Source organism: Anomaloglossus baeobatrachus, chromosome 1 (assembly GCF_048569485.1).
Source record: "Anomaloglossus baeobatrachus isolate aAnoBae1 chromosome 1, aAnoBae1.hap1, whole genome shotgun sequence".
Classification (NCBI taxonomy): domain Eukaryota; kingdom Metazoa; phylum Chordata; class Amphibia; order Anura; family Aromobatidae; genus Anomaloglossus; species Anomaloglossus baeobatrachus.
In genome coordinates this window covers 467,910,921-467,936,157 of record NC_134353.1, presented here as the reverse complement: position 1 = coordinate 467,936,157, position 25,237 = coordinate 467,910,921, and the positions used below count along the sequence as shown (strand labels likewise).

The following is a 25,237-nucleotide window of genomic DNA, read 5'->3' as shown; positions in this document are numbered from 1 at the left end:
AAGCAATCTCTCAAGAACATGTGCACTTACCAATAAAAACAAAGATTTGATGGTGAGAATACCTCAAGAGCATAGAGACCGAGAGAGTCTACAGGAAACAAAACAGCTTGTCACTGACAGAAATACGAATGTATGCAATAAGGTAAAGCACTGTACATACACTACTCCTATACCATATAACCGCTCCACAGCACGTCCCATCATCCAGATGCCATGTGTGTCACTGAGCCCTCAGCAAAATGTCATATAGGGCAAGAGAAACTGAATAACCGCATTCTAGAGATATGTAGATAGATTAGCAAAACTCAGTACACCTCTCTGTAAATATTGTGTTCTATTTATTCATGAGACACCACTGAAGATCTGACCCTGCGATACAATGTAGTCAGTGTATAGCTTGTATAAGGCCAGAGTCACACTTGGGTATGACTCAGCGAGTCTCGCATCGGCATCACGCGGGGAGGTCGCACACTATGGACCGGAGCTGTCAGGAGAGTGTGGGGCTGTGTCGCGTGATGCCGATGCAAAACTCGTCAAGACATACCTAAGTGTGACTCTAACCTAACAGTGTAAATTTGGTGTGCTCGCTATATAGCCCAACACACAGCCATTAATGCCTACACTGCGGGCAACAAAAGTGAGTACACCCCTAAGTGAAAATGGCCAAATTGGGCCCAAAGTGTCAATATTTTGTGTGACCACTATTATTTTCAAGCACTGCCTTAACTTTCTTGGGCATGGTGTTCACTAGAGCTTAACAGGAGCCACTGGATCCTCTTCCATCCTCCATGATGACATCACGGAGTTGGTGACTGTTCGAGACCATCCTCCATATTCCATTTGAGGATGCCCCACACATGCTCAATAAGGTTTAGGTCTGAAGACATGCTTGGCCAGTCCAGCACTTTTACTCTCAGTTTCTTTAGCAAGGCAGTGGCCGTCTTGGAGATGTTTGAGGTCGTTATGTTGAAATACTGTCCTGTGGCCCAGTTTCACAAGGAAGGCAATCATGCTCTGCCTTCAGTATGTCCCAGAACATACTGGCATTCATGGTTCCCTCAATGAACTGTAGCTCCCCCACCCCACCCCCACAGCTGGCAGCACTCATGCAGCCCCAAACCATGACACTGCCACCAGTATGATTGACTATAGGCAAGACACACTTGTCTTTGTACTCCTCACCTGGATGCTGCCACACACACTGGACACAATCTGAACCAAGTTTTATCTTAGTCTCATCAGACCACAGAACATTCCAGTAATCCATTTCCTTAGTCTGCTGGTGTTCAGCAAACTGTTTGCTGGCATTCTTGTGCATAGTCTTTATAAGAAACTTCCTTCTGGGATGACAGTCATGCAAACCAATTTGGCCTATGGTCTGAGTACTGACTGACAAGTTGTCCCCCCACCCCTTTAACCTCTGCAGCAATGCTATCAACACTTATAAGTCTACTTTGAAAAGACTGTTGGATATGACACTGAGCTCGTGCACTCAACTTTGGTCCAGCATGGCGCGGCCTATTCTGAGTGGACCCTGCCTTGCTGAACCTCTGTATGATCTTGGCCACCATGCTGCAGCTCATTCTCAGGGTGTTAGCAATCTTCTTATAGCCTAGGCCATCTTTATGTAGAGTAACAATTCTATTTTTTCAGATCTTCAGGGAATTCTTTGCCATGAGGTGCGATCTTGAACTTCCACTGACCAGTATGAGTGTAAGTGATAACAGCAAATTTACCACCCCTGCTCTCCATTCACACCTGAGGGCTGGTAACACTAATGAGCCACATGACACCGGGGAGGAAAACATGGCTAAGTGGGCACAATTTGGCCATTTTCACTTAGGGGTGTGCTCATGATTGTTGCCAGCAGTTCAGATATCAATGGCTGTGTGTTTTAGTTCTTTAGAGGACACCAAATTTACACTGTTACACAAACTGTACACTGACTACTTTACATTGTATCAAAAAGTGTCAGATCTTCAGTGTTGTCCCATGAAAAGATCAAAAATATTTTTGAAAACGTGAGGGGTGTACTCACTTTTTGTGGCACTGTAGATAGAGTATTCATACTCTGAACGTTTCCACGTTTTTCTCATGTTAAAATCCAAACAAAATACATTTGTGAGTGTATGTGGTATGCCAAGCCAACGCAATGGAGCAAGTATTTGTGAAGTATAAAAAAAAAAAAAAACAAAAAAAAAACCCACATTGTTTTCTACATTTTTTTAAAAATAGAAATCTGATCATTGTGACATGCATCTGAATTTAACCCCCTGAGTGAATACTTTGTAGCACCACCTTTCTCCACAATTACTGCTGCAGGTCTTTTTGGTTATGTCTCTTCCAGCTTTGCACATCTAGAGCTGCCATTTTTGCTCATTTCTTTGCACACTAGCCCTCCAGTCCCCTACATGGGTTTTGCAAACGGCACGCTTTATGGCTTGCTTTTTAAAGAAGACTTTCCTCTTGCCAGAATTGTGGAGTATACGAGCAATAGTTGTCCTGTGGACAGATTCTCCTATCGGAGCTCCTCTACAGTGATCTTGGGTCTCTTGGCTACTTTTCTAATTGTGCACTCCTTGCTTGGGATGTCAGTGTAGGTGGACGGCCATGTATCGGTAGGTCTGCAGTTGTGCCATACGCCTTCCATTTTTGGATGGTGAACTAACAATGATCTGGGAGATGTTCAGAGCTTGGCCTATTTATTTTTAATTAACCTAACTTTGCTTTAGGCACTGTGCCCACAGGGCGTTTTTTTCTAGTGTTTTTCATTGTTTTTTTTAATCCATAAAAGCAAGGAAAAACCATCCCAGCAAAGTCTAAGAATCGTGACTTGCTGTGCCCACGCTGCTTCTTTTTCAGTTGCTTTTTTGTTGCTGAAAAAAGAAGCCACCTGTCAATTGTTTTAGCATTTTTCCTGCTTTTTTTCCCCCAATTGACTTCAATGGAGTCAGTGAAAAACTCAGGAAAAAATGCTGAATCAAACATTCGATCATTTACCGCAAAAGATCATGACAAGGAACGATAAATGATCGGATGGCAAAAAAACATCCTCTTCCTGCCCATCACAGCCATGTCAAGTATGGGTGTGGCTGTGACTGGCCACTGGAGAAAAAAAAAAAAGGTCTGCAGTCCCCCTAATTTTGATACCCAGCCAAGATAAAGCCTGACAGCTGGAGGCTGGTATTCTCAGCCTGGAGAATCCTACGGTTATTAGGCCGCCCCAGGCTAAGAATAGCAACCTGCAGCCTCCAGGGATTGTCAGGGTTTTATCCGGCTCCACCCGATTGGCCTGATGCAGTGGCAATTGGGTTAATATAAGAGGTTAATAATACAGCCCATAGCTGTCACTAAGCTCTAGATTAGTGATGGCAGGCATCTAGGACATCCCCCGTCAATAATCTGCAAGTAAAAGTACATAAACACTGGAAAAATCCTTTATTTGAAATAGAAAAAGAAACACCCTCTTTCACCACTTTATTAAACCCAAAACACCCCTGAAGGTCTGACAGTCCACACGAGATCCCGTGACTATTCCAGCACAGCAACATCTGAAATTACCGCGCATGATCATGGAACATGACTGAACGCTGTAACTGCAGGCAGAGAGTGAGCCGTGATTAATGGTGACATCACTCAGGTTAGTAACGGTCACAGCTGGACATTGACATGTGACCGCAGGTAACCTGAGTGACGTCACAAGGTGAATCGCGTTCATGGCAGCGGATCACCGGGGTTTCCTGCAGATTCACAGTCATGAACGTTACTAGGTTTCCGTGCACCTACGCCTCACGGTCTTTACTGCGGGACTTTGCTGGAATGAAGTCCGGTGACATAGGTGCCCTGGTCTGTGAGGTGATCCATAGTTCAGTAAGCCTGGGTTGTCATGGTGATGACCTAGGGTTACTGTGGCAGCGATTGGGCCTCCGTGATCACTTTCCAGGGAGAGGTAACAGATGCCTCTTCCTGCCTTCTGACTGCTGCGATTGCAGTGATCGCAGTATTCAGGGGGTTAAATTGCCGGGATCACTGCTCTGAGCAGAGAGCTGGGTCCTGGCTGTAACATCAGCTGGAGATTCAGCGGCGATCGAGGGGGTACAGTGCCTGAACCCCCTCGGTCACCGTCACAAAAAAAAAAAAAAAAAAGCTTAAAAAAAGTATGAAAGAAAGCATGAAAAAAAACGCAAAAACATATGAAAAAAAAGCACATTTTATTAGCAGCTTTTTTACTGTTTTGTGCTGAAAAAAAGCACTGTGGGCACATAGCCTTACTATTCTCCACAACTTTATCCCTAATCTGCGAGGGGTTCATTGGTTTTCATCATGGTGATTGACCCCCAAATGTTCCCAAACAGACCTCTGAGGCCCTCACAGAAAAGCTGTTCTACTGAGAATAAATTATATACAGGTAGCCTTCATTTACTAATTAGGTGACTTCTGGAGACAACTGATCACTCAGGATTTTATTTAGGGGGCTGAATACAAATGCACGTCAGAATTTTCAGATTTATATGATTTTAAAATATTTAGAAAAATATATATAATTTCCTTTACACTTCACAAATACTTGTTTCTTTGTGTTGGAATGTCAAACTCCATTTCAGTTTGTAGGTGTAGTGTGAAAAAAATGTGGAAAAAGTTCACAGGGTATGAATACTTTTTTTAAGGCAGTTTAGATATATAGAATTCTGAGTTACATCCTATTTGTTAATATATAATAATCCAGTTATCCAGACACCAGAGAAGCCATGGGGTAAAAAAGTAACTGTCTCCTTAGTCAAAGGGAACCTGTCAGGTGCAGTATGCACACAGGCCCAGGAGCAGTTCTGGGTGTATATTGCTAATCCTGCCTAACCCTCCCTGTATACACTAGCATACATAAAGAGATCTTTACAAAAAATATTACTAAAGATCTTATATCGTATGCTAATGAGTGCAGGGACTAGTCCCAAGGGCATTACTTCCCCTGACTAGTCCGTCCTCTTAACATGCTAGTATGCCCACAGGGGTGTACTGACATGTTATTCAATTCAGCGTCACCAGCAGTGATGCACCTACCTGTGTCCGCAGTGTCCGCTGAGCTGAATGCCTAGCACTTTCAGTCATGCGCAGTATGAAGCCACTAGGTAAACGCGTCCCGGCTTCAGACAGGTCTACTGCATGTGACCGGAAGTGCCCGGGATTCAGCTTCAGGGTTCACTGCAACCGCTGATGATGCTGCATTGAACAGCATGTTAGTACACCCCTGTGAAAATCATATATGAAAATAGAAAAACGGGTTTTAGCCGCGCTAAAAAACCACTGGTGCAGGATTAATGAAGATGTTTCTTTTTTATTTCAGCATTTCCAACGCGTTTCAGAGACTGGAACCGTCTCCTTCCTCAGGGAAAAAAGAAATGATTTCTTTTTTCCCTGAGGAAGGAGACGGTTCCAGTCTCTGAAACGCGTTGGAAATGCTGAAATAAAAAAGAAACTTCTTCATTAATCCTGCACCAGTGGTTTTTTAGCGCGGCTAAAACCCGTTTTTCTATTTTCATATATGATTTTTGCTGTTTCACGGGGCCGCTGCTTTCTAACCAAGCTGACACTCACATGCGATTTCAGGAGTTGTGACTGGCACAACCTGATCAGGTGAGTGTTACCATACCTTTCCGTCATTTCTGGTTTACCGGATAAGACCCTATTTGCGCCTTTTGTCTCCCCACCTCTAGCACCTGTATAGTACACCCCTGTGGGCATACTAGCATGCTAAGAGGGCGGACTAGTCAGGGAAAGTATGGCCCTTACGACTATTCCCCTGCGCTCATTAGCATAGGATAAAAGATCTTTAGAAATCCTTTTTCTAAAGATCTCTTTATGTATGCTAGTGTATACAGGGACGGTTAGGCAGGATTAGCAATATGCACACAGAACTGCTCGTGGATCTGTGTGCATATTGCACCTGACAAGAGGGTTTGTGAAGTCAACCCCAGTCTATAGATCCTATTATGTTGGGTAGCGCTTTCCATATATCAAAATAGCAAACCACACAGTGGAAGCAGATCCAGTTTTGGAGGAATAATTCCATCCATATATAACACTGAAGCCCCTTCATACCAATAACTGTCATTTAATACTAAAGGGGTGAAGTCTTGCAGGCAGCAGCGTTCTGACCCAAGCCCTGTGAAGCTCATCTCCCCTCCAGGTACCTCCGGTGCTGATTACTAGGTCAGGGACATACAGGGACTGCACCACAATGGTGACGGCACACCAGCAGGTAGGAGGTCAGTGTGCTCTGCTCCAGCAGCTAGACAGGTGACTGCTGGGCCAGGGGCCTGCAGATGTGTGCCAGCGCTTCTAACCCTACAGTACCGCCAAGCAGTTCTCTATTCTCTCTAATTGTTGCAATTCAAGAGACGCAACTTTAATCCTCCATTAAGTTACATGTGTGAGGGCTGTTGTAAATGGTAGCTTAGTGACCTACACACAACTCATTGAAGAAATGGCCATTGTATTTTCAAAATCTTTGCATAAATCAATACAAGGAAATATCCCATCAGAGAAATGTGCTTCTTTCTCCACTTATGAGCTACTTCTCCATTTCACCCAACTGAAGTAGAGCCAAAATAGGCAGTTATTAAGGAAATTAACACGATTCTTAAAATAAAGTGCTTTTCCTGCTTCTCTAATTTGGATGTGGTAATGCTACATCAGAAGGGGCCATGATCCAGGCAGTAGGTAGGCATGACCCAGAGCACCTATACTATTCCAAACAGAGCCAGCAAAGGTTAACCAGTGTAAAACCTCTACCATAAATCTGGGTAACAATAGCCTAAAGGACATAACAGTCTCCAAGAATATGACTATCATGGTAGTAAAAGATGTTGTGAAGCCAAGAATAAAAGGGCCTTTCTACTAAAGTGTTGATCAAGTGAAAAAGCCTTTAACCTTACACTGACCGAGTCTATCAGGCATGTCAGTAATCTGTGGCCGCTGGACACGAGTCTCTTACCGGACGCCATCCCTGGTTCTTCCTTTTGAATTGCCAGCCTGGAATGACATCATATGTGCGTCACATCGTAACAATGACGTCAGCTTGGCTAATAAAAAAGGAGCCACGTATGCCATCAGGTAAGAGGTGTGAAGGCTGCAGATTACGGACCCGACCATTGGACTGGGCCCTGAGAAACGATTTGCACCAACTGTAGTGTTAAAGGGTTATTCCCGTCTCAAAGATCCCATCCTATTAATCCTATTATGTAGTAGGTGTAATAATATTAGAGATGTAGTATAGATCTCCTGATATAGCCATGTCTCTTACCTCATGTGCAGAGCATTGCAGCTCAGGAATCCTAGGTAACATCCATCATAAAGTGACAGTTCGCTGCTTGTGGTCATAACCATGGATACCTAAGCTGCAATGCCCTGCACATGAGGTAAGAGACATGGCTATATCAGAACTATACTACATTTCTAATTGGAAATATCTGCTAATATTAGTACTAATAATAATTATTACACCTACTATATATTGGGTAGGGTCTTGGAGATGGGAATGGTCAGCACGATTATGACAATACCAAGTTTCTAATTTTATTTATAATTTAATACTTCAGCACAATAAATACAGCACTAAAAAAAAAAAAAAATCATTGTGTCAACATTGGGAGCCATTTGTTTTACAATTTCCATTATTTTGACCTTTGATTACTTGTAGTACGCATTTCTAGAGGTGAAATGTACAATAAAAACAACATTTCTGGATTTTTTATTTACTTTTGTAAACACTTCACTTTTCAATTAACTTGACATATTCTGCGGTGGATACAATAAGGACAATACCCTATTTAGATCATTCTTCTACATTTACTTTGCTCATGAAAAACACTTATTTGCATCATATTCTGAGAGTCATAGCTATAATGCTAAGTTTTTTAACAGCGTTCACTGTACAGGCGCAGTTCGCTCTGCACCACCACGGGCAGAGCCAAAAATATAGGTGTGTTTGCACACGTCGGGAATGACTCTGCACAGGCGCGAGATTATGGCCGGCGATGTGGATGATGAGGAAGGAGTCACCCATGTCAATCATGAAAAGAGGACAATGAACAACAGCAGAACGAGGGACAGGATCCAATTGCAGATTTTTTTAAAGGTATTTTTGGGGTCTGCAATGGTAGTCAGGGAACAAGGTGCACCTTCCTAGAATGCAGCACAGGAGCTGCAGAAGGTGACACTTTTGGTTCAATACCGAAAAAACTGATGACAGGTTCCCTTTACATGCCGCCGTCAGACTGACAACATAGCAGTAGTTAACAGCGGGGGGCAGAAATCAGCTAACTGCTGCTGGACGCAGATGATGGCTATATAACACAGGCATTACATTAGAGATACTTATACTCAAAATTAGTCATTTTAGCATTAAAACTACAAAAATATTAAAGATTTAAACTCACAAAAATAACCATGATCACAAAGGCAGCAAGGTATGAGGTGCGAGCCATCCACATACTGACAAATCGATAATGTTCCCCAGAAACAACATTTCTCAGGAAACCTAAAAACAAGGCACCAAGAAAAAAAAAATTTGAATTTTGGAAAAGAAAAAAAAGGTAGGAGACTTGTCCTACCATGCCTAGTTACTAACCTTTGTTTTCTTCATTTTCTGCCAAGGCCTTGACGCTCGACATGAGAATATCATCATACCCAAGAAACTCATCCAGCAGAAAACGACTAAATCTGTCTCCAAAGCACACGTCACGGGTTGGGTCTGAGACAAAAAGAAAGACTATCAGTAAGAGTTTGTGTGTACAAGACACTCGCTTAGAAACCAGCCTTATGACCTTTCATCCATGGAACTGTAGAATGTAGATGATACCGCTTCTCTATAAAGAGAAACAGCTAATGTAGGGCATCTTGCAGGCAAAGATCCCCAGGAAAGTGGGTAAACTAGTTCTGTACCGGAAGGAAGAAAAGTGTCACTAGTACCATCTGTAAGTAGCTACCTTGTAAGCAATACAAGACACAAAAAGGAACCTTGGAGAAAAACTAAAGCCCGCTTTACATGCTGCAATGTGTCGGCGGGGTCACGTCGTAAGTGACGCACATCCGGCATCGTAAGGTACATTGTATTGTGTAACAGCTACGTGTGATTGCGATTCAACGGTAAAACGCACCTCATGAATTGAACGTCAGGTTGTTCATCGTAACCGGGGTAGCACACATCGCAGTGTGACACCCCGGGAACGATGAACAGATCTTACCTGCGTCCTGCGGCTCCCGGCCGGTAATGCGGAAGGAAGGAGGTGGGCGGGATGTTTACGTCCCGCTCAGCTCCGCCCATCCGCTTCTATTGGCCGGCTGCCGCGTGACGTCGATGTGACGCCGAACGTCCCTCCCACTCCAGGAAGTGGACATTCGCCGCCCACATCGAGGTCGTATGGACGGGTAAGTACGTGTGACAGGGGTTAATCGTTTGTGCGGCACATTCAACAAAATGAACGTGCCACACATACGATGGGGGCGGTGCAAATCGCATACGATATCGTATACGAAGTTGCAACGTGTAAAGCAGGCTTATGGGTGTTTCTGGCTTATCCGACATCGATGGTCTCATTTTAAGGCTTGTCAACTGCTCAAGCGTTAAAACAATGAGGTTTCCATCAGGTTTCTATGATCTACCTAGTGCCCACCACAGTGTTCACTGTAATCTGCATTCTAAGTGTGTGTTTATGTCACCACCGCAGTCTGGCATACCTGGAAAAGTGTTGATTTTATCCTAGTCCCGTACCGCATGTGAATCCCCATAGAGCAGTTCTCATCCATTTCTTAGCATCTTAGGCAATGCTGAGAATTTAGCCACCTTCATTGATGATGACAATGTAGGGTAGGGCTGCACAACCTTTTCTGGTCCAAGGGTCCCAATGTCAGACTGTATCAATTCTAAAGTGGTATTATGATCTGGGACATTTATAAAATATGGTAATTAAATGCTATAAATGTCAGATACAAGTCACATGACTCTCACCTGGATGAGGAGACACCTTCTGACCGGAAGAAAACAGGCACTCAACAGTTCTCAATCATCTCCCATAAAACTACGTCAAAGAGTCTTATTTCACGTATGGCCTGCTCTCCAAGTCATCTACTCCTTTCTGGAGTGCTACACAGGAGTGAAGGACACATTGTAAACCAGCGGTAGGTGTCTAGTTTTACTTTGCACAACACCACAACTCTTCTCTCTGGAATATACAGGTCAGAAGTCAACAGACCAGCATGTCGATGACCAGACTAGCATTGTGGGCTGCAGGTTGTGCATTCCTGATGTAGGCCAGCGATCAAGGCATTGTAGGCAAAGCAATGGTGCCAGCCCACTGAACTGCTCAGTGCAAGACCAGAATAAAGTCAATTTTTACAGGTATTCCAGTCTGTGGTGGTACAACATAAACATTTATAACACCTAGTACAATTACCACCCTGAACTGGAATTCAATATGCAATGCAAAATCCATCCATGGTGTCATGTTTGAAAGTGGCTCCTTGGAGGGTCTACTCGAAACATGGGAAATTGGGACTCCTCTCATCTCTTCTTTTTCTATTATTTAGTATAGTAGTTATTAAAAATTCTTTACAACCATTTTTTGTTAGGAGTTTGGTTATTTCATGGGGAAGCAGAGAGACAACTGATATGGAGGGCATTACAGCCAGGGTGGATAAAAATCTTGATTTTTTTAAAAAAAATCAAAAAAATCAGATTTTTTTGATTTAAATCAGATTTTTTTGATTTAAATCAGATTTTTTAATCAAGTTGTACACAAGCAAAACTTTGTCTTTTTGCAAATCTAATTGTTTTACACAAATAAAAATATTAAAACAGTTGATTATGAAACCTAATAATTTTTATTTGCACTATTAAACACTCAGAATTGAACTACAGAGAGTAAGTACTTTTTAACAATAGCCTATCTCTAACGTTTGAAGTATAAGTGAAAACTGTGGAAAAAGAAAGCGCAATAGGGTCTTACCCCAATATATATAGGGTGAAGCAAAGAATAATCCTACTCACCAATTCGGGTTGTGACAGTCACAACACCTATAACAGCATGTAACACCAAGTCCCGGCAGCGGTCCCCAAGAGGCAGATAACAGAGAGTAGTAGAGAATGGGTTTCACAGCCGCGCCAAAAGACTACTGGATTCTTCTCAGATTAATGTTTCTTTTATTTCATAACAGGTCAAGTCTACGCGTTTCAGGAGAACACAGCTCCCTTCTTCAGGACAAACCAGCAAAGAATCATCAAAGATGATTCTTTGCTGGTTTGTCCTGAAGAAGGGAGCTGTGTTCTCCTGAAACGCGTAGACTTGACCTGTTATGAAATAAAAGAAACATTAATCTGAGAAGAATCCAGTAGTCTTTTGGCGCGGCTGTGAAACCCATTCTCTACTACTCTCTGTTATCTAACGTTTGAAGTAAGCAAACATCTTCAGTGAATACATCAGTAATTTAAGCCTACTGTTTATTTAGGACTTTTAATAGGAAAACCAGTTGTCCTGCTTTAGCAGTTCCTAAGCGGTTAATTGCCAGACTTACCACTAGTACTAGGCTCCTGGTGCATAAGAAGCTGTGGGGGTTCATTGACATTAGTTGTATCACTATCAACATCTTCATTTCCCTTCTGGTTGCAGTTTTCATAATGTGATTTCAAACGGCAAACAAGTCCTTGGATATCCTTTTGACAGTATTTGCACTTTGCTCTTGCACCTTTCTTTCCAAGATCTGCTGCTGGCATCTCAACAAAATGAACCCAAATAGGGTCCCTCTTACGACCTGCTGCCATGGCTCACACAGATCACTTCTGAAGTTTGATTGTTACTACAGCCTGAGCCAAGCACTGCTGATGTTACTACAGCCTGAGCCAAGTACTGCTGACTATCCAACAAGTTTGGGCATGTCAACTGAATGCAGGGAAAAAGAAACTAAACCAAAACTGAAACCAAGCTAGAAGTGTGGAATTAAAGGGGCAGTATGAACAAAATGTGGAGGCTATTAATAGTTTATACAATTAAGACATGCTGCTTTTAAACACCTACCTATTGCCATATAGTAAAACAAAAAAGATTTTTACTTACTTTGGGGTCCCCCCCTCACCCTGGCGTTAGATCGTTGCCCCTAGTTTCGTCCGTGTAACTATGGGCGCACATGCACACTGCTCTCACTTCTCATTTTAATCGTGATTTATATTAAAAAAAACCTTTTGATTTAAATCAGTGATTTAAATCATGATTAAAATCATGATTTAAATCGATCCGATTTAAATAGAAAATCTTTTGATTTAAATCGTGATTTAAATCATGATTTAAATCGGCGTGATTTAAATCAATCCACCCTGATTACAGCTTCCCTAGTTATACCGTCCCTAAACATTTGCACTACAGATTATGTCCACATTCTGCTCCTAGTAGTGGCTCAGAAGGCTGGAGACCTGATCTAGCCACACCTGAGCCCAGGCCTCCAAGCTGGGTGGTCAACCGTCCAGAAATTTCAGTACAGTCTGTAAAATGAGGGCACATTTTTTTGTCCTGCCCGTAAAAAACACAAAAGGTGTTTGTGATTTCTTTGGTAGCTGTAGAAACTTGAGTAGATTATTTTAACTGTAATTCTCATATTTCAGGGCACAGTGAATGCAGCTACTGGATTTTTCGGCGTCTAAGACAACTTTTTAATGCCTGAAAATCTTCAAGAGTCGGTGGGTCGTCTTATATGGTGGTGCACGGTGCAGTCATGGCTTTACTGCCATTGTTTACACACAATAAAAGATTCTCACCTGTCCTCCCTGACTGCGGTGCCTCCAGCTGCTTCTTGCAGTCCGCAGGCACACAGACCCCTCCGTGATAGCGTCCAGTGCAAGATGTCGTCATGGCTTTACTGCAGTTGAATGCTTTGTGGCGCCGTAAAGCATTCAACTGCAGTAAAGCCACGACAACATCCTGCAGCGGCCGCTCCGTACACTATCACGGAGGGGTCTGTGTGCCTGCGGACTGCAAGAAACAGCTGGAGGCACTGTGGGAACAGAGGAGAGGTGAGAATATCTTTTATTGTGTGTAAACAAATGCATAATAGGGGACTAGCAGGAGATCACTACTAAACAATGGGGACATTACTGCAGTGGACATTACTAAACAATGGGGACATTACTGCAGGGGACATTACTAAACAATGGGGACATTACTGCAGGGGACATTACTAAACAATGGGGACATTACTGCAGGGGACATTACTAAACAATGGGGACATTACTAAACAATGGGGACATTACTGCAGGGGACATTACTAAACAATGGGGACATTACTAAACAATGGGGACATTACTGCAGTGGACATTACTAAACTATGGGGACATTACTGCAGGGGACATTACTAAACAATGGGGACATTACTGCAAAGGACATTACTAAACAATGGGGACATTACTGCAGTGGACATTACTAAACTATGGGGACATTACTGCAGGGGACATTACTAAACAATGGGGACATTACTGAAAAGGACATTACTAAACAATGGGGACATTACTGCAGTGGACATTACTAAACTATGGGGACATTACTGCAGGGGACATTACTAAACAATGGGGACATTACTGCAGGGGACATTACTAAACAATGGGGACATTACTGAAAAGGACATTACTAAACAATGGGGACATTACTGCAACATTACTAAACAATGGGGACATTACTGAAAAGGACATTACTAAACAATGGGGACATTACTGCAACATTACTAAACAATGGGGACATTACTGCAGTGGACATTACTAAACTATGGGGACATTACTGCAGGGGACATTACTAAACAATGGGGACATTACTGCAAAGGACATTACTAAACAAAGGGGACATTACTAAACAATGGGGACATTTAACTGAAAGAGTTGGGGTCGTCCTACGCCCAGTCGTCTTATACACCGGAAAATATGGTAATGTCCTCATATCAGAATTAACGATGTTTCATAATTTATAATTATTTTCCAATGTGTCAGTAAAACAAATATTTTCTGTGATTTTTTGATAAGCTGTCCAGAAAATATAAAAAAATAAAAAGTTTCCAACCCTGCCTCCAAGGAAAGAGCAAGTGTTTACTGACGTATTAGCTGTATTAAAAACGTATTATCTGCTTTGTTGCTGTTTACTATTGTATGTAGTTACTCATTTATTTACTCATTCAACACCTTACTGCTGTATGCAATTTTGTCATTTTTAGGCCCCCTTCACACGTCAGTGATTCTGGTACGTATATGGCAGTTTTTATACGTACCAGAATCACAGACATACGCAGACCCATTATAATCAATGGGTCTATGCACACATCAGTGATTTTTCACTGACCGTGTCTCCATGCGGCATACACACGTATCTGTGTTTCTGCATTTTTTCTGGCATCACTGATGTCCCACAGACCACACTATGGTGTGATATGTAAAACACGTACCAGAAAAACACGTATACTGAAAATAAAAGGCTTTCTAAACCTACCCGTCTCTACTGATGCTGTCTTTGGCCACTGCTCTCTCCTGCTTCCAGGCCAGCTAATATTCTCATGCATAGGCAGTTATGCACTGTACAGCTGACTCAGAAGTAGCTGCAGCGATGAGACAGCGGAGACTAGGAGACATCAGCACCTCAGACAGCAGGAGTGGGGACAGGCGAGTTTGGAATTCCTGATCTCCATGTAACATCACTGATCACGGATTGTACATGTAGAACCCACATGTGCTGTAAATTACGGCACACGGAGGGACATATGAGTTTTTAACAAGTCAGTGAAAAACTTCTGTTTTTCAATGACAAGTGAAAGAGGCCTTAGACCCAGACTTAGTATTTTCACATTCACCCAATTCTAACAGTGTCTATTGTGTCCACCAAAATAAAAAGACAGTGTCAGAAACTAGCTTATGTACAGATCAAAGATCCAGATTCCGGACCGCCAACTCCCTTAGTGAAGTTAATGGCTCAGTGACTACTGATTATCGAGTATTCAGACAAAAGCCTGTGATGGATTGCTGAATGGGCAGCAAAATCACTTACCTAGTGTTACCACCATCACAGGTATGTTGAGTCTCTGCCGAGTGCTCTGAGATAGCCTGAGAAACCCATATTCAAGTGAATACTCTACTATGTACTCTTCTTGGGGCCAAACTAGGGACAGAAATAGATATTTATACATACAAAACAGAGTAAAAATGAGTACTCCAAAATATAAAGCAGAAATAATAAACTCTATAACATACATAAGCTATTCCTTTCCTCACAGCCCCCTCATTATCTAAAGAAGGGAATTTTGTTTACTTACCGTAAATTCCTTTTCTTCTAGCTCCTATTGGGAGACCCAGACAATTGGGTGTATAGCTTCTGCCTCCGGAGGCCACACAAAGTATTACACTTAAAAGTGTAAACCCCTCCCCTCTGCCTATACACCCCCCCGTGCATCACGGGCTCCTCAGTTTTGGTGCAAAAGCAGGAAGGAGGAAACTTATAAATTGGTCTAAGGTAAATTCAATCCGAAGGATGTTCGGAGAACTGAAAACCATGAACCAAGAACAATTCAACATGAACAACATGTGTACACAAAAGAACAACAGCCCGAAGGGAACAGGGGCGGGTGCTGGGTCTCCCAATAGGAGCTAGAAGAAAAGGAATTTACGGTAAGTAAACAAAATTCCCTTCTTTGTCGCTCCATTGGGAGACCCAGACAATTGGGACGTCCAAAAGCAGTCCCTGGGTGGGTAAAAGAATACCTCGGTAAAAGAGCCGTAAAACGGCCCCTTCCTACAGGTGGGCAACCGCCGCCTGAAGGCCTCGCCTACCTAGGCTGGCATCTGCCGAAGCGTAGGTATGCACCTGATAGTGTTTCGTGAAAGTGTGCAGACTCGACCAGGTAGCCGCCTGACACACCTGCTGAGCCGTAGCCTGGTGCCGCAATGCCCAGGACGCACCCACGGCTCTGGTAGAATGGGCTTTCAGCCCTGAAGGAACCGGAAGCCCAGAAGAACGGTAGGCTTCAAGAATTGGTTCCTTGATCCACCGAGCCAAGGTTGACTTGGAAGCCTGCGACCCTTTACGCTGGCCAGCGACAAGGACAAAGAGTGCATCCGAGCGGCGCAGGGGCGCCGTACGAGAAATGTAGAGTCTGAGTGCTCTCACAAGATCCAACAAGTGCAAATCCTTTTCACATTGGTGAACTGGATGAGGACAAAAAGAAGGTAAGGATATATCCTGATTGAGATGAAAAGGGGATACCACCTTAGGGAGAAATTCCGGAACCGGACGCAGAACCACCTTGTCCTGGTGAAACACCAGGAAGGGGGCTTTGCATGACAGCGCTGCTAGCTCAGATACTCTCCGAAGTGATGTGACTGCCACTAGGAAGACCACCTTCTGCGAAAGGCGTGAAAGAGAAATATCCCTCATTGGCTCGAAAGGTGGTTTCTGAAGAGCCGTTAGCACCCTGTTCAGATCCCAGGGTTCTAGCGGACGCTTGTAAGGAGGGACTATGTGGCAAACCCCCTGCAGGAACGTGCGTACCTGTGGAAGCCTGGCTAGACGCTTTTGAAAAAACACAGAGAGCGCCGAGACTTGTCCCTTAAGGGAGCCGAGAGACAAACCCTTTTCCATTCCGGATTGAAGGAAGGACAGAAAAGTGGGCAAGGCAAATGGCCAGGGAGTAAAACCCTGATCAGAGCACCAGGATAAGAAGATCCTCCACGTCCTGTGGTAGATCTTGGCGGACGTTGGTTTCCTGGCCTGTCTCATAGTGGCAATGACCTCTTGAGATAACCCTGAAGACGCTAGGATCCAGGACTCAATGGCCACACAGTCAGGTTGAGGGCCGCAGAATTCAGATGGAAAAATGGCCCTTGAGACAGCAAGTCTGGTCGGTCTGGTAGTGCCCACGGTTGGCCCACCGTGAGATGCCACAGATCCGGGTACCACGACCTCCTCGGCCAGTCTGGAGCGACGAGGATGGCACGGCGGCAGTCGGACCTGATCTTGCGTAACACTCTGGGCAGCAGTGCCAGAGGAGGAAATACATAAGGCAGTCGAAACTGCGACCAATCCTGAACTAATGCGTCTGCCGCCAGAGCCCTGTGATCTTGAGACCGTGCCATGAATATCGGGACCTTGTTGTTGTGCCGGGACGCCATTAGGTCGACGTCCGGCTTCCCCCAGCGGCAACATATCTCTTGAAACACGTCCGGGTGAAGAGACCATTCCCCTGCGTCCATGCCCTGGCGACTGAGAAAGTCTGCTTCCCAGTTTTCTACGCCCGGGATGTGAACTGCGGAGATGGTGGAGGCTGTGGCTTCCACCCACAGCAGAATCCGCCGAACTTCCTGGAAGGCTTGCCGACTGCGTGTGCCGCCTTGGTGGTTGATGTATGCCACCGCCATGGCGTTGTCCGACTAAATTCGGATCTGCCTGCCTTCCAGCCACGGCTGGAACGCCTTTAGGGCTAGATACACTGCCCTTATCTCCAGAACATTGATCTGAAGGGAGGACTCTGGCTGAGTCCAGGTTCCCTGAGCCCTGTGGTGGAGGAAGACCGCTCCCCACCCTGACAGACTCGCGTCCGTCGTGACCACAGCCCAGGATGGGGGCAGGAAGGATTTCCCCTTCGACAAGAAGAAGCCACCACTGAAGGGAGGCCTTGGCTGCCCGAGAAAGGGAGACGTTCCTGTCGAGGGACGTCGACTTCCTGTCCCATTTGCGGAGAATGTCCCATTGAAGTGGACGCAAATGAAACTGCGCAAAAGGAACTGCCTCCATTGCTGCCACCATCTTCCCTAGGAAGTGCATGAGGCGCCTCAAGGGGTGCGACTGGGCTCGAAGGAGAGATTGCACCCCTGTCTGTAGTGAACGCTGTTTGTCCAGCGGAAGTTTCACTATCGCTGAGAGAGTATGAAACTCCATGCCGAGATATGTCAGCGATTGGGTCGGTGTCAATTTTGACTTTGGGAAATTGATGATCCACCCGAATCTCTGGAGAGTCTCCAGAGCAATGTTCAGGCTGTGTTGGCATGCCACCCGAGAGGGGGCCTTGACAAGAAGATCGTCTAAGTAAGGGATCACCGAGTGTCCCTGAGAGTGTAGGACTGCTACCACTGTTGCCATGACCTTGGTGAAGACCCGTGGGGCTGTCGCCAGGCCGAAAGGCAGTGCCACGAACTGAAGGTGTTCGTCCCCGATGGCGAAACGCAGGAAGCGCTGATGCTCTGGTGCAATCGGCACGTGGAGATAAGCATCCCTGATGTCGATTGATGCTAGGAAGTCTCCTTGGGACATCGAGGCGATGACGGAGCGGAGAGATTCCATCCGGAACCGCCTGGTTTTCACGTCTCTGTTGAGCAGTTTGAGGTCCAGAACGGGACGAAAAGATCCGTCCTTTTTTGGCACCACAAACAAGTTGGAGTAAAAACCGTGACCCCATTGCTGAAGGGGAACAGGGATCAGCACTCCTTCTGCCTTCAGAGTGCTCATCACCTGAAGAAGAGCATCGGCTCGCTCGGGGGGCGGAGATGTTCTGAAGAAACGAGTCGGAGGACGAGAGCTGAACTCTATCCTGTAACCGTGAGACAGAATGTCTCTCACCCATCGGTTTTGGACATGTGGCAACCAGGCGTCGCAAAAGCGGGAGAGCCTGCCACCGACCGAGGATGCGGTTTGGGGAGGCCGAAAGTCATGAGGAGGCCGCTTTGGGAGCGGTTCCTCCGGCGGTCTTTTTAGGACGTGACTTAGACCGCCATGAATCAGAGTTCCTTTGACCCTTCTGTGGCCTGTTGGACGAGGAGAATTGAGACCTGGCTGAGGGCCGAAAGGACCGAAACCTCGATTGTACCTTCCGTTGTTGAGGTCTGTTTGGTTTGGACTGGGGTAAGGACGAGTCCTTTCCCTTGGATTGTTTAATGATTTCATCCAATTTCTCGCCAAACAGGCGGTCGCCAGAAAATGGCTAACCGGTTAAGAACTTTTTGGAAGCAGAGTCTGCCTTCCATTCACGTAGCCACATGGCCCTGCGGACTGCCACTGAATTGGCGGATGCTACCGCCGTACGGCTCGCAGAGTCCAGGACAGCATTCATGGCGTAGGACGCAAAAGCCGACGCCTGAGAGGTTAAAGACACAACCTGCGGAGTAGAGGCACGTGTGACTGCATTAATCTCAGACTGACAAGCTGAGATAGCTTGGAGTGCCCATACGGCTGCGAATGCCGGAGCAAAAGACGCGCCTATAGCTTCATAGATGGATTTCATCAGGAGCTCTATCTGCCTGTCAGTGGCATCCTTGAGTGATGCACCATCTGCCACTGCAACTATGGATCTAGCCGCCAGTCTGGAGACTGGAGGATCCACCTTGGGACACTGAGCCCAACCCTTGACTACGTCAGGGGGGAAGGGATAACGTGTGTCATTAAGGCGCTTAGTAAAGCGCTTATCTGGAAAAGCTCGGTGTTTCTGGACTGTATCTCTGAAGTTGGAGTGATCAAGAAACGCACTCCGTGTACGTTTGGGAAACCTAAATTGGAATTTCTCCTGCTGAGAAGCTGACTCCTCAATCGGAGGAGTTGGAGGAGAAAGTTCTAACACCTGATTGATGGACGCTATAAGGTCGTTTACTATGGCGTCCCCTTCAGGTGTATCAAGGTTGAGCGCGGCGTCAGGCTCAGAGCCCTGATCTGCCACCTCCGCTTCATCCTCCAGAGAGTCCTCATGCTGAGACCCTGAGCAGTGTGATGAAGTCGAGGGAAGCTCCCAGCGGGCCCGCTTAGCCGGTCTGGGACTGCGGTCCGTGTCGGAGTCCTCACCGTGGGACCTATGAGTCGCCCCAGGAGCACTTTGCTGCTCCAACCGAGGGGGGCCTGGGGGCAATGATTCAACAGTGCCCGGAGCCTGTGTTACCGGTCTGGACTGCAAAGCTTCTAGTATCTTAGCAGACCATCCATCCATAGACTCAGAAAGTTTGTCAGCGAATACTGCAAACTCTGTCCCTGTCACCTGGACAGTGGCAGCAGGTGGTTCCACCGGGGCCGAGGGTCCCACCAGTGGCTGAGGCTCCGGCTGAGTGAGTGTCACAGGGGCCGAGCATTGCACACAATGAGGGTAGGTGGAACCTGCAGGTAGCATAGCCGCACATGAGGTACAGGTTGCAAAATAAGCCTGTGCCTTGGCACCCTTGCTTTTTGCGGACGACATGCTGTTGTCTCCTCTTAGAGCAATCAGTGAGGGTATATAGCCAAAAGCAAATAGTGCGGCCGTACAGAGTAAATGTATACAATATAAGCATATAAATATACACTTCGGCACCCAGGGGGGCCAGCACCTAGTAACAGGTGCGGCTTACCGACCGCCCTCAGCGGTTGTGTGACCACCAGATTCCCTGCCTGGGCCTCCCAGAGCTGTGGAGCTCGGTGTTGTCTCCCCTCTGAAGTTCTCCAGCGTCAGAAGTGCTGATAGGAATGGCTGCCAGCGTTCTGAGAGGAGGAGGGAGCCGTGGGCGTGCCTCAGAAAGTGCGGGAATCTGGTGCCCCGCAGTGCTCAGTGAGGGGGGAGGAGGATACCTCAGTATGCTTCAGCACTCACCGCTGACATGCAGTCTAGCGTCCCGCCCTCACCCCTGACTGGCAGGCCCGGGGGCGGGAGTTTGCGGTACTAGGCCGCAAAAGCCGGGGACTAAATTTATTAGCACGGCCGGCAAACAAGCGCGGTCGGCGCGGTAGTCCCGGCGACGCAAAACACCCGGCTGGTGCTGCAGCGTCCGTTACACAGGCGCTCCATGCGCCGTCCCCAAGGGGACACAGAGTACCTCAGAGGAGCAGGGCCTGCCCCTGACGATACCCGGTCTCCTGTCCAGCAGATTCCCCCAGGGGCTGCGGAGGGAGCACGGTCCCATGCATGGTGACCGGTTAGGATCCCACTTCACCCAGAGCCCCTAAGGGATGGGGAAGGAAAACAGCATGTGGCTCCAGCCTTTGTACCCGCAATGGGTACCTCAACCTTAACAGCACCGCCGACCAGAGTGGGGTGAGAAGCGAGCATGCCGGGGGCCCTGTTATGGGCCCTCTTTTCTTCCATCCGATATAGTCAGCAGCTGCTGCTGACTAAATTGTGGAGCTTGCGTGCATGTGTGCCTCCTTCAACACAAAGCATAAAAACTGAGGAGCCCGTGATGCACGGGGGGGTGTATAGGCAGAGGGGAGGGGTTTACACTTTTAAGTGTAATACTTTGTGTGGCCTCCAGAGGCAGAAGCTATACACCCAATTGTCTGGGTCTCCCAATGGAGCGACAAAGAAAAGCTGTATGTCAATAACTCAGAAGGAGAAATCAAGATAATAATAATAATAATAATAATTTTATTCATTTATATAGTGCTATTAATTCCACAGCGCTTTACATACATTGTGAGCCCCAATGGGGACAGTGTTGCCAATCTAGAGTTCCTATCAGTATGTCTTTGGAGTGTGGGAGGAAACCAGAGTACCCGGAGGAAACCCACGCAAACACGGGGAGAACATACAAACTCCTTGCAGATAGTGTCCTTGGTAGGATTTGAACCCAGGACCCCAGCTGCAGCTTTCTACAAAACTACTGGAAGACTGAAAGGACATTGGTAGCAAATTATTTACCCCATCACATCTAAGCCGGGTTTCAGGTTCCAGACCAGGCTAAATATTTTAAAATCCAGCCTGTGTCACTTTATGTAGTTATTAAAAGGGAATCTGTCACCAGGTTTTGCTCCCCCCTCAGAGCAGTATAATGTAGGGGCAGAGACCCAGATTCCTGTGATGTGTCACTTACTGGGCTGTTTGCTGTCATTTTGAAAAAAATCAAGGTTTTCTCTGCTGCAGATCTAGCAGTTATACAGAGCTCATGAATGTTCTGCACTACCTGCAGCATGCCAAGTAGTCCTCTAATGATAATCTACTGCTGATTAATCAGTTATCAAAACTACACTAAGTAGGTCAGTAAGTGACACATCGCTGATCAGGATCTCTGCCCCTACATTATGCTGCGCTCAGATTAGGTAGTAAGAATCTGGTGACCGATTCCCTGTAACTGAAATATTTCCACGTATCTCAGTAATTATAATGACCTTTTTTTGTGTCACATTGTACTTCATTGTTGTGGTAAACGTAGATCAATTTGATTAGCATTTATATATGAAAATATAAAAAAATTCACAAAAATGTAGAAGAACTTTGTATATTAACCCCTTCAGCCCCCAGCCTGTTTTCACTTTCCTGACCAGGCCAATTTTTTCAATCCTGGCCAGTGTCACTTTATGTGGTAATAATTACGGAACGCTTTAAAAGGTTTCTCCACTACTAGCACAACCCCTGCTGATTCCACGTTTCCTCTAAGCTTATCCACGCACCTCCCACTCCGTCCCAGCAGTGTGGTCGCGTTTCCAGGGCTCATATGACGTCATACATCCAATCACTGGAGCAATGAACAGGAAGTGAGAGGCAGCTGCAGTGCACACTTCCTGTTAATTAGCTCATTTGTCCGAAGGCGGGGAGACAGAAGCTGACGGTGATTGAACGCGGGGCTCACATGACGTCACAAGTAGTGATGAGTGGACTCGCTGGTAACAGGGACCGGCGGGTGCCCGTTATCTTTTTTTTTTTAATCCGGTTCGGAATCCAGTCCCCATATAAAAGTCTATGCGGATCAGAAACCGGAGATTAAAAATGTTGGTAGAAGGGATAGGAGTGCGCACACTGTACTTACAAAGGCTCTGTCATGGCGGAAAGCTGCTTCCAGGTTCCGCATTCACTTCCAGAGCAGCTAATTAACCTTCATTGAATATGCACTGCTTTCCCCACCCACCGGCGCCTGTGATTGATTGCTGTCAGACACACCTCCACACTCAGTGGCAGCATATCAGCTGACTGCTACAGGTACTATGTGCGTCTATATCATAAGCCGGAGTCACACTGGCGTATGGCATTAGATGCGACAGCATCGGATGCGATTTGCTAATGACCCTCGGCTCAGGATCTGCTGCGAGCGTGAGCCAAGTGTCATGTGACCGTGACCCGATCCTGCAATTGGAACACAGCTGCAAAGGAGAGAGAAGGATTAATCGCCTCTCCTCCATTGTCAGCCTGTGCGAATATCTCACTGCACTTGAATGACATCTGAGTGCAGTCCGATATTTCTCTAGCACCAATACACTTGTATGGGTGCGAGTGATAGGAGACTTGCAGACAATACCAGCATGCTGCGATTTTCTCTTCAGTCCAATTAGGGCTGAGGAAAAACTTGCAGATATGAGTTGCAGCTTTGTCTTACATGGGGGAACCCTACGTCTATTGTTTTATTTATTTTTATACCACGATACTGACCTGCAGACAGTACCTGTGATTAGTTGCAGTCAGACGCTGACACACAGGCTGGGGGCGCGTCTGACTGCAACCAATCACAGACACCAGGACGGCTGGTGGGAGGGGATAGCAGTGCATATGGATGAGCAATGATGAGCGGCCCAGAAAGTGAAGGAGAGGCTGCGAGAGCAATTACAGCCGTGCGGGAGCTTTGGTAAATATGATGTGCTCGCTACATTTTTATTTTCTTTATTTTTCCTTATTTCTCGAGTGCTGGATCTAGATCAAACACCCGGGAACCTCTGAAACCAAATCCATATGCACTGTACCAGGAGGTGGTGGAGAGGGGTCGCAGGAGGCAGACGCTGTGCTGGGGCCTGTGGGTACTGTGCTGCAGTGCTGTGGACTGTTGTGCTGCGAGCAGGGAGGCAGGGGCATCCGGAAAATGTCGGAGGTGCGGGCTTCAAATAATGGCACCCGGAGGCGGTGCGTGCGTAGATGGAGCTCTCGGCTCAAGATCTCATCTGCACACGTGCCGCCTTCTGCCCATTGAGTCAGCAGACTTAAGGAAAATGGCGCATGTGCAGATGAGATCTTCGCTTGTCCTTGAGCAGATAGCTCAATCTGCGCACGTGCCGACTCTGGGCACCATTTTTTTGAAGCCCAACAGTTTCTGGAAGTTGCCTACCTCACAGAAATGTATCTAAACATGTGGGGAGCACCTTGAAACCAAAGGTGCTTCACAGAAATTTATACCATTGAGCTGTGAATACATGAAATCACATATTTCCCCACAAATTTTACTTTAATCCCAATTTCTTTATGTTCACAAAAGGTAGCAGGAGAAAATGAAAACCATTGTTGTGCAATTTCTCCTGAGTACACCAGTACCCCCATATGTGCTGGAAAACTACTTTAGTACATTGTGCACAACTCATGCTTAGAGATGAGAGCCCAATTAATTCACAGGATGCGCATTACTACAGAAATGCTAAATGTGGACCTCAAATGTGGTTTAGGCACATTGTGGGGCTCAGAAGGTTCTGTTAGGCTTCCCCCCTCCAAGGTGAAACCTATTAGGGCTTTTTCAGAGCTTTTGTGTTTCCAATAAGGTGAAAAAAAAACTATTGCCATTGAACGATTAGGGCCCGAGAGGGAACTTTTTTTTTTTTTATTTTGTGGATTGAGTTGAAGCTTTTATTGGGAAAATTTTACATAAAATTTGGTATCACATTTATCCTGCAGTCTACGCAGGGTGCTTAAATCTGTTTGCTGTGTCATCTACAACTCCAAATGACGTGATACAAATGACATCCCCGACGTATCCATTGACTATAATAAGGAAGCAGTTACTCAGGACTCAGTCTGGCCTCTGCTCAGCGGTGTCTGTCTTTTCAGAAGTGCACAATACTGTGCTTGACCGTGCTTTTATGCACACTTAAAAGGACACAGGCACCGATGGATTATAGGACAGAGAGTCCAACATTACTTCCTCTGCCACATTATAGGGAATCTTCTGTCAGGTATTCTGTCTAAATCACGTTTTTCAGAAATTTAGATATAAACCCCAATGTAAGCGTCAAGCGAAAAGCGTAGGATAAATGTGAGCTGAGCCTTACTGCGATCTTTGGGAGGCAGAAAGATAAAATCAATAGCAGGTCAAGAATAGGTTTTATTTCTAATTTTACCCCAGTCACCATGCGACATGAAAATAAGTTAACTTTATAAATCTGGTATCGCTGTAATCTTACTGACCGGAATAATAATATAATATTGGTTTGTTTGTTTTTTTTCACACACTGGCACCACATATCTTTGGGAGGCAAAATGAACAAAATCAACAGCAGGCAAGAATTGCTTTTAATGTATTTTTTACGCC

The 25,237-nt window shown here is 45.7% G+C and overlaps 1 protein-coding gene across 3 annotated transcripts in view; it reads right to left on the bottom strand.

Moving 5' to 3' along the window:
- TMEM259 (transmembrane protein 259) overlaps nt 1-25,237 on the bottom strand; it is a 59,495-nt gene that overhangs the window by 18,444 nt on the left and 15,814 nt on the right. For all 3 annotated transcript variants that reach the window (XM_075314637.1, XM_075314645.1, XM_075314655.1), the window contains exons 5-8: nt 15,066-15,176; nt 8,627-8,749; nt 8,436-8,536; nt 31-88 (exon numbers count right to left, since the gene is read on the bottom strand). In XM_075314637.1, the coding sequence (XP_075170752.1) occupies nt 31-88; nt 8,436-8,536; nt 8,627-8,749; nt 15,066-15,176 (393 nt within the window). The remainder of the gene's footprint in view (nt 1-30; nt 89-8,435; nt 8,537-8,626; nt 8,750-15,065; nt 15,177-25,237) is intronic.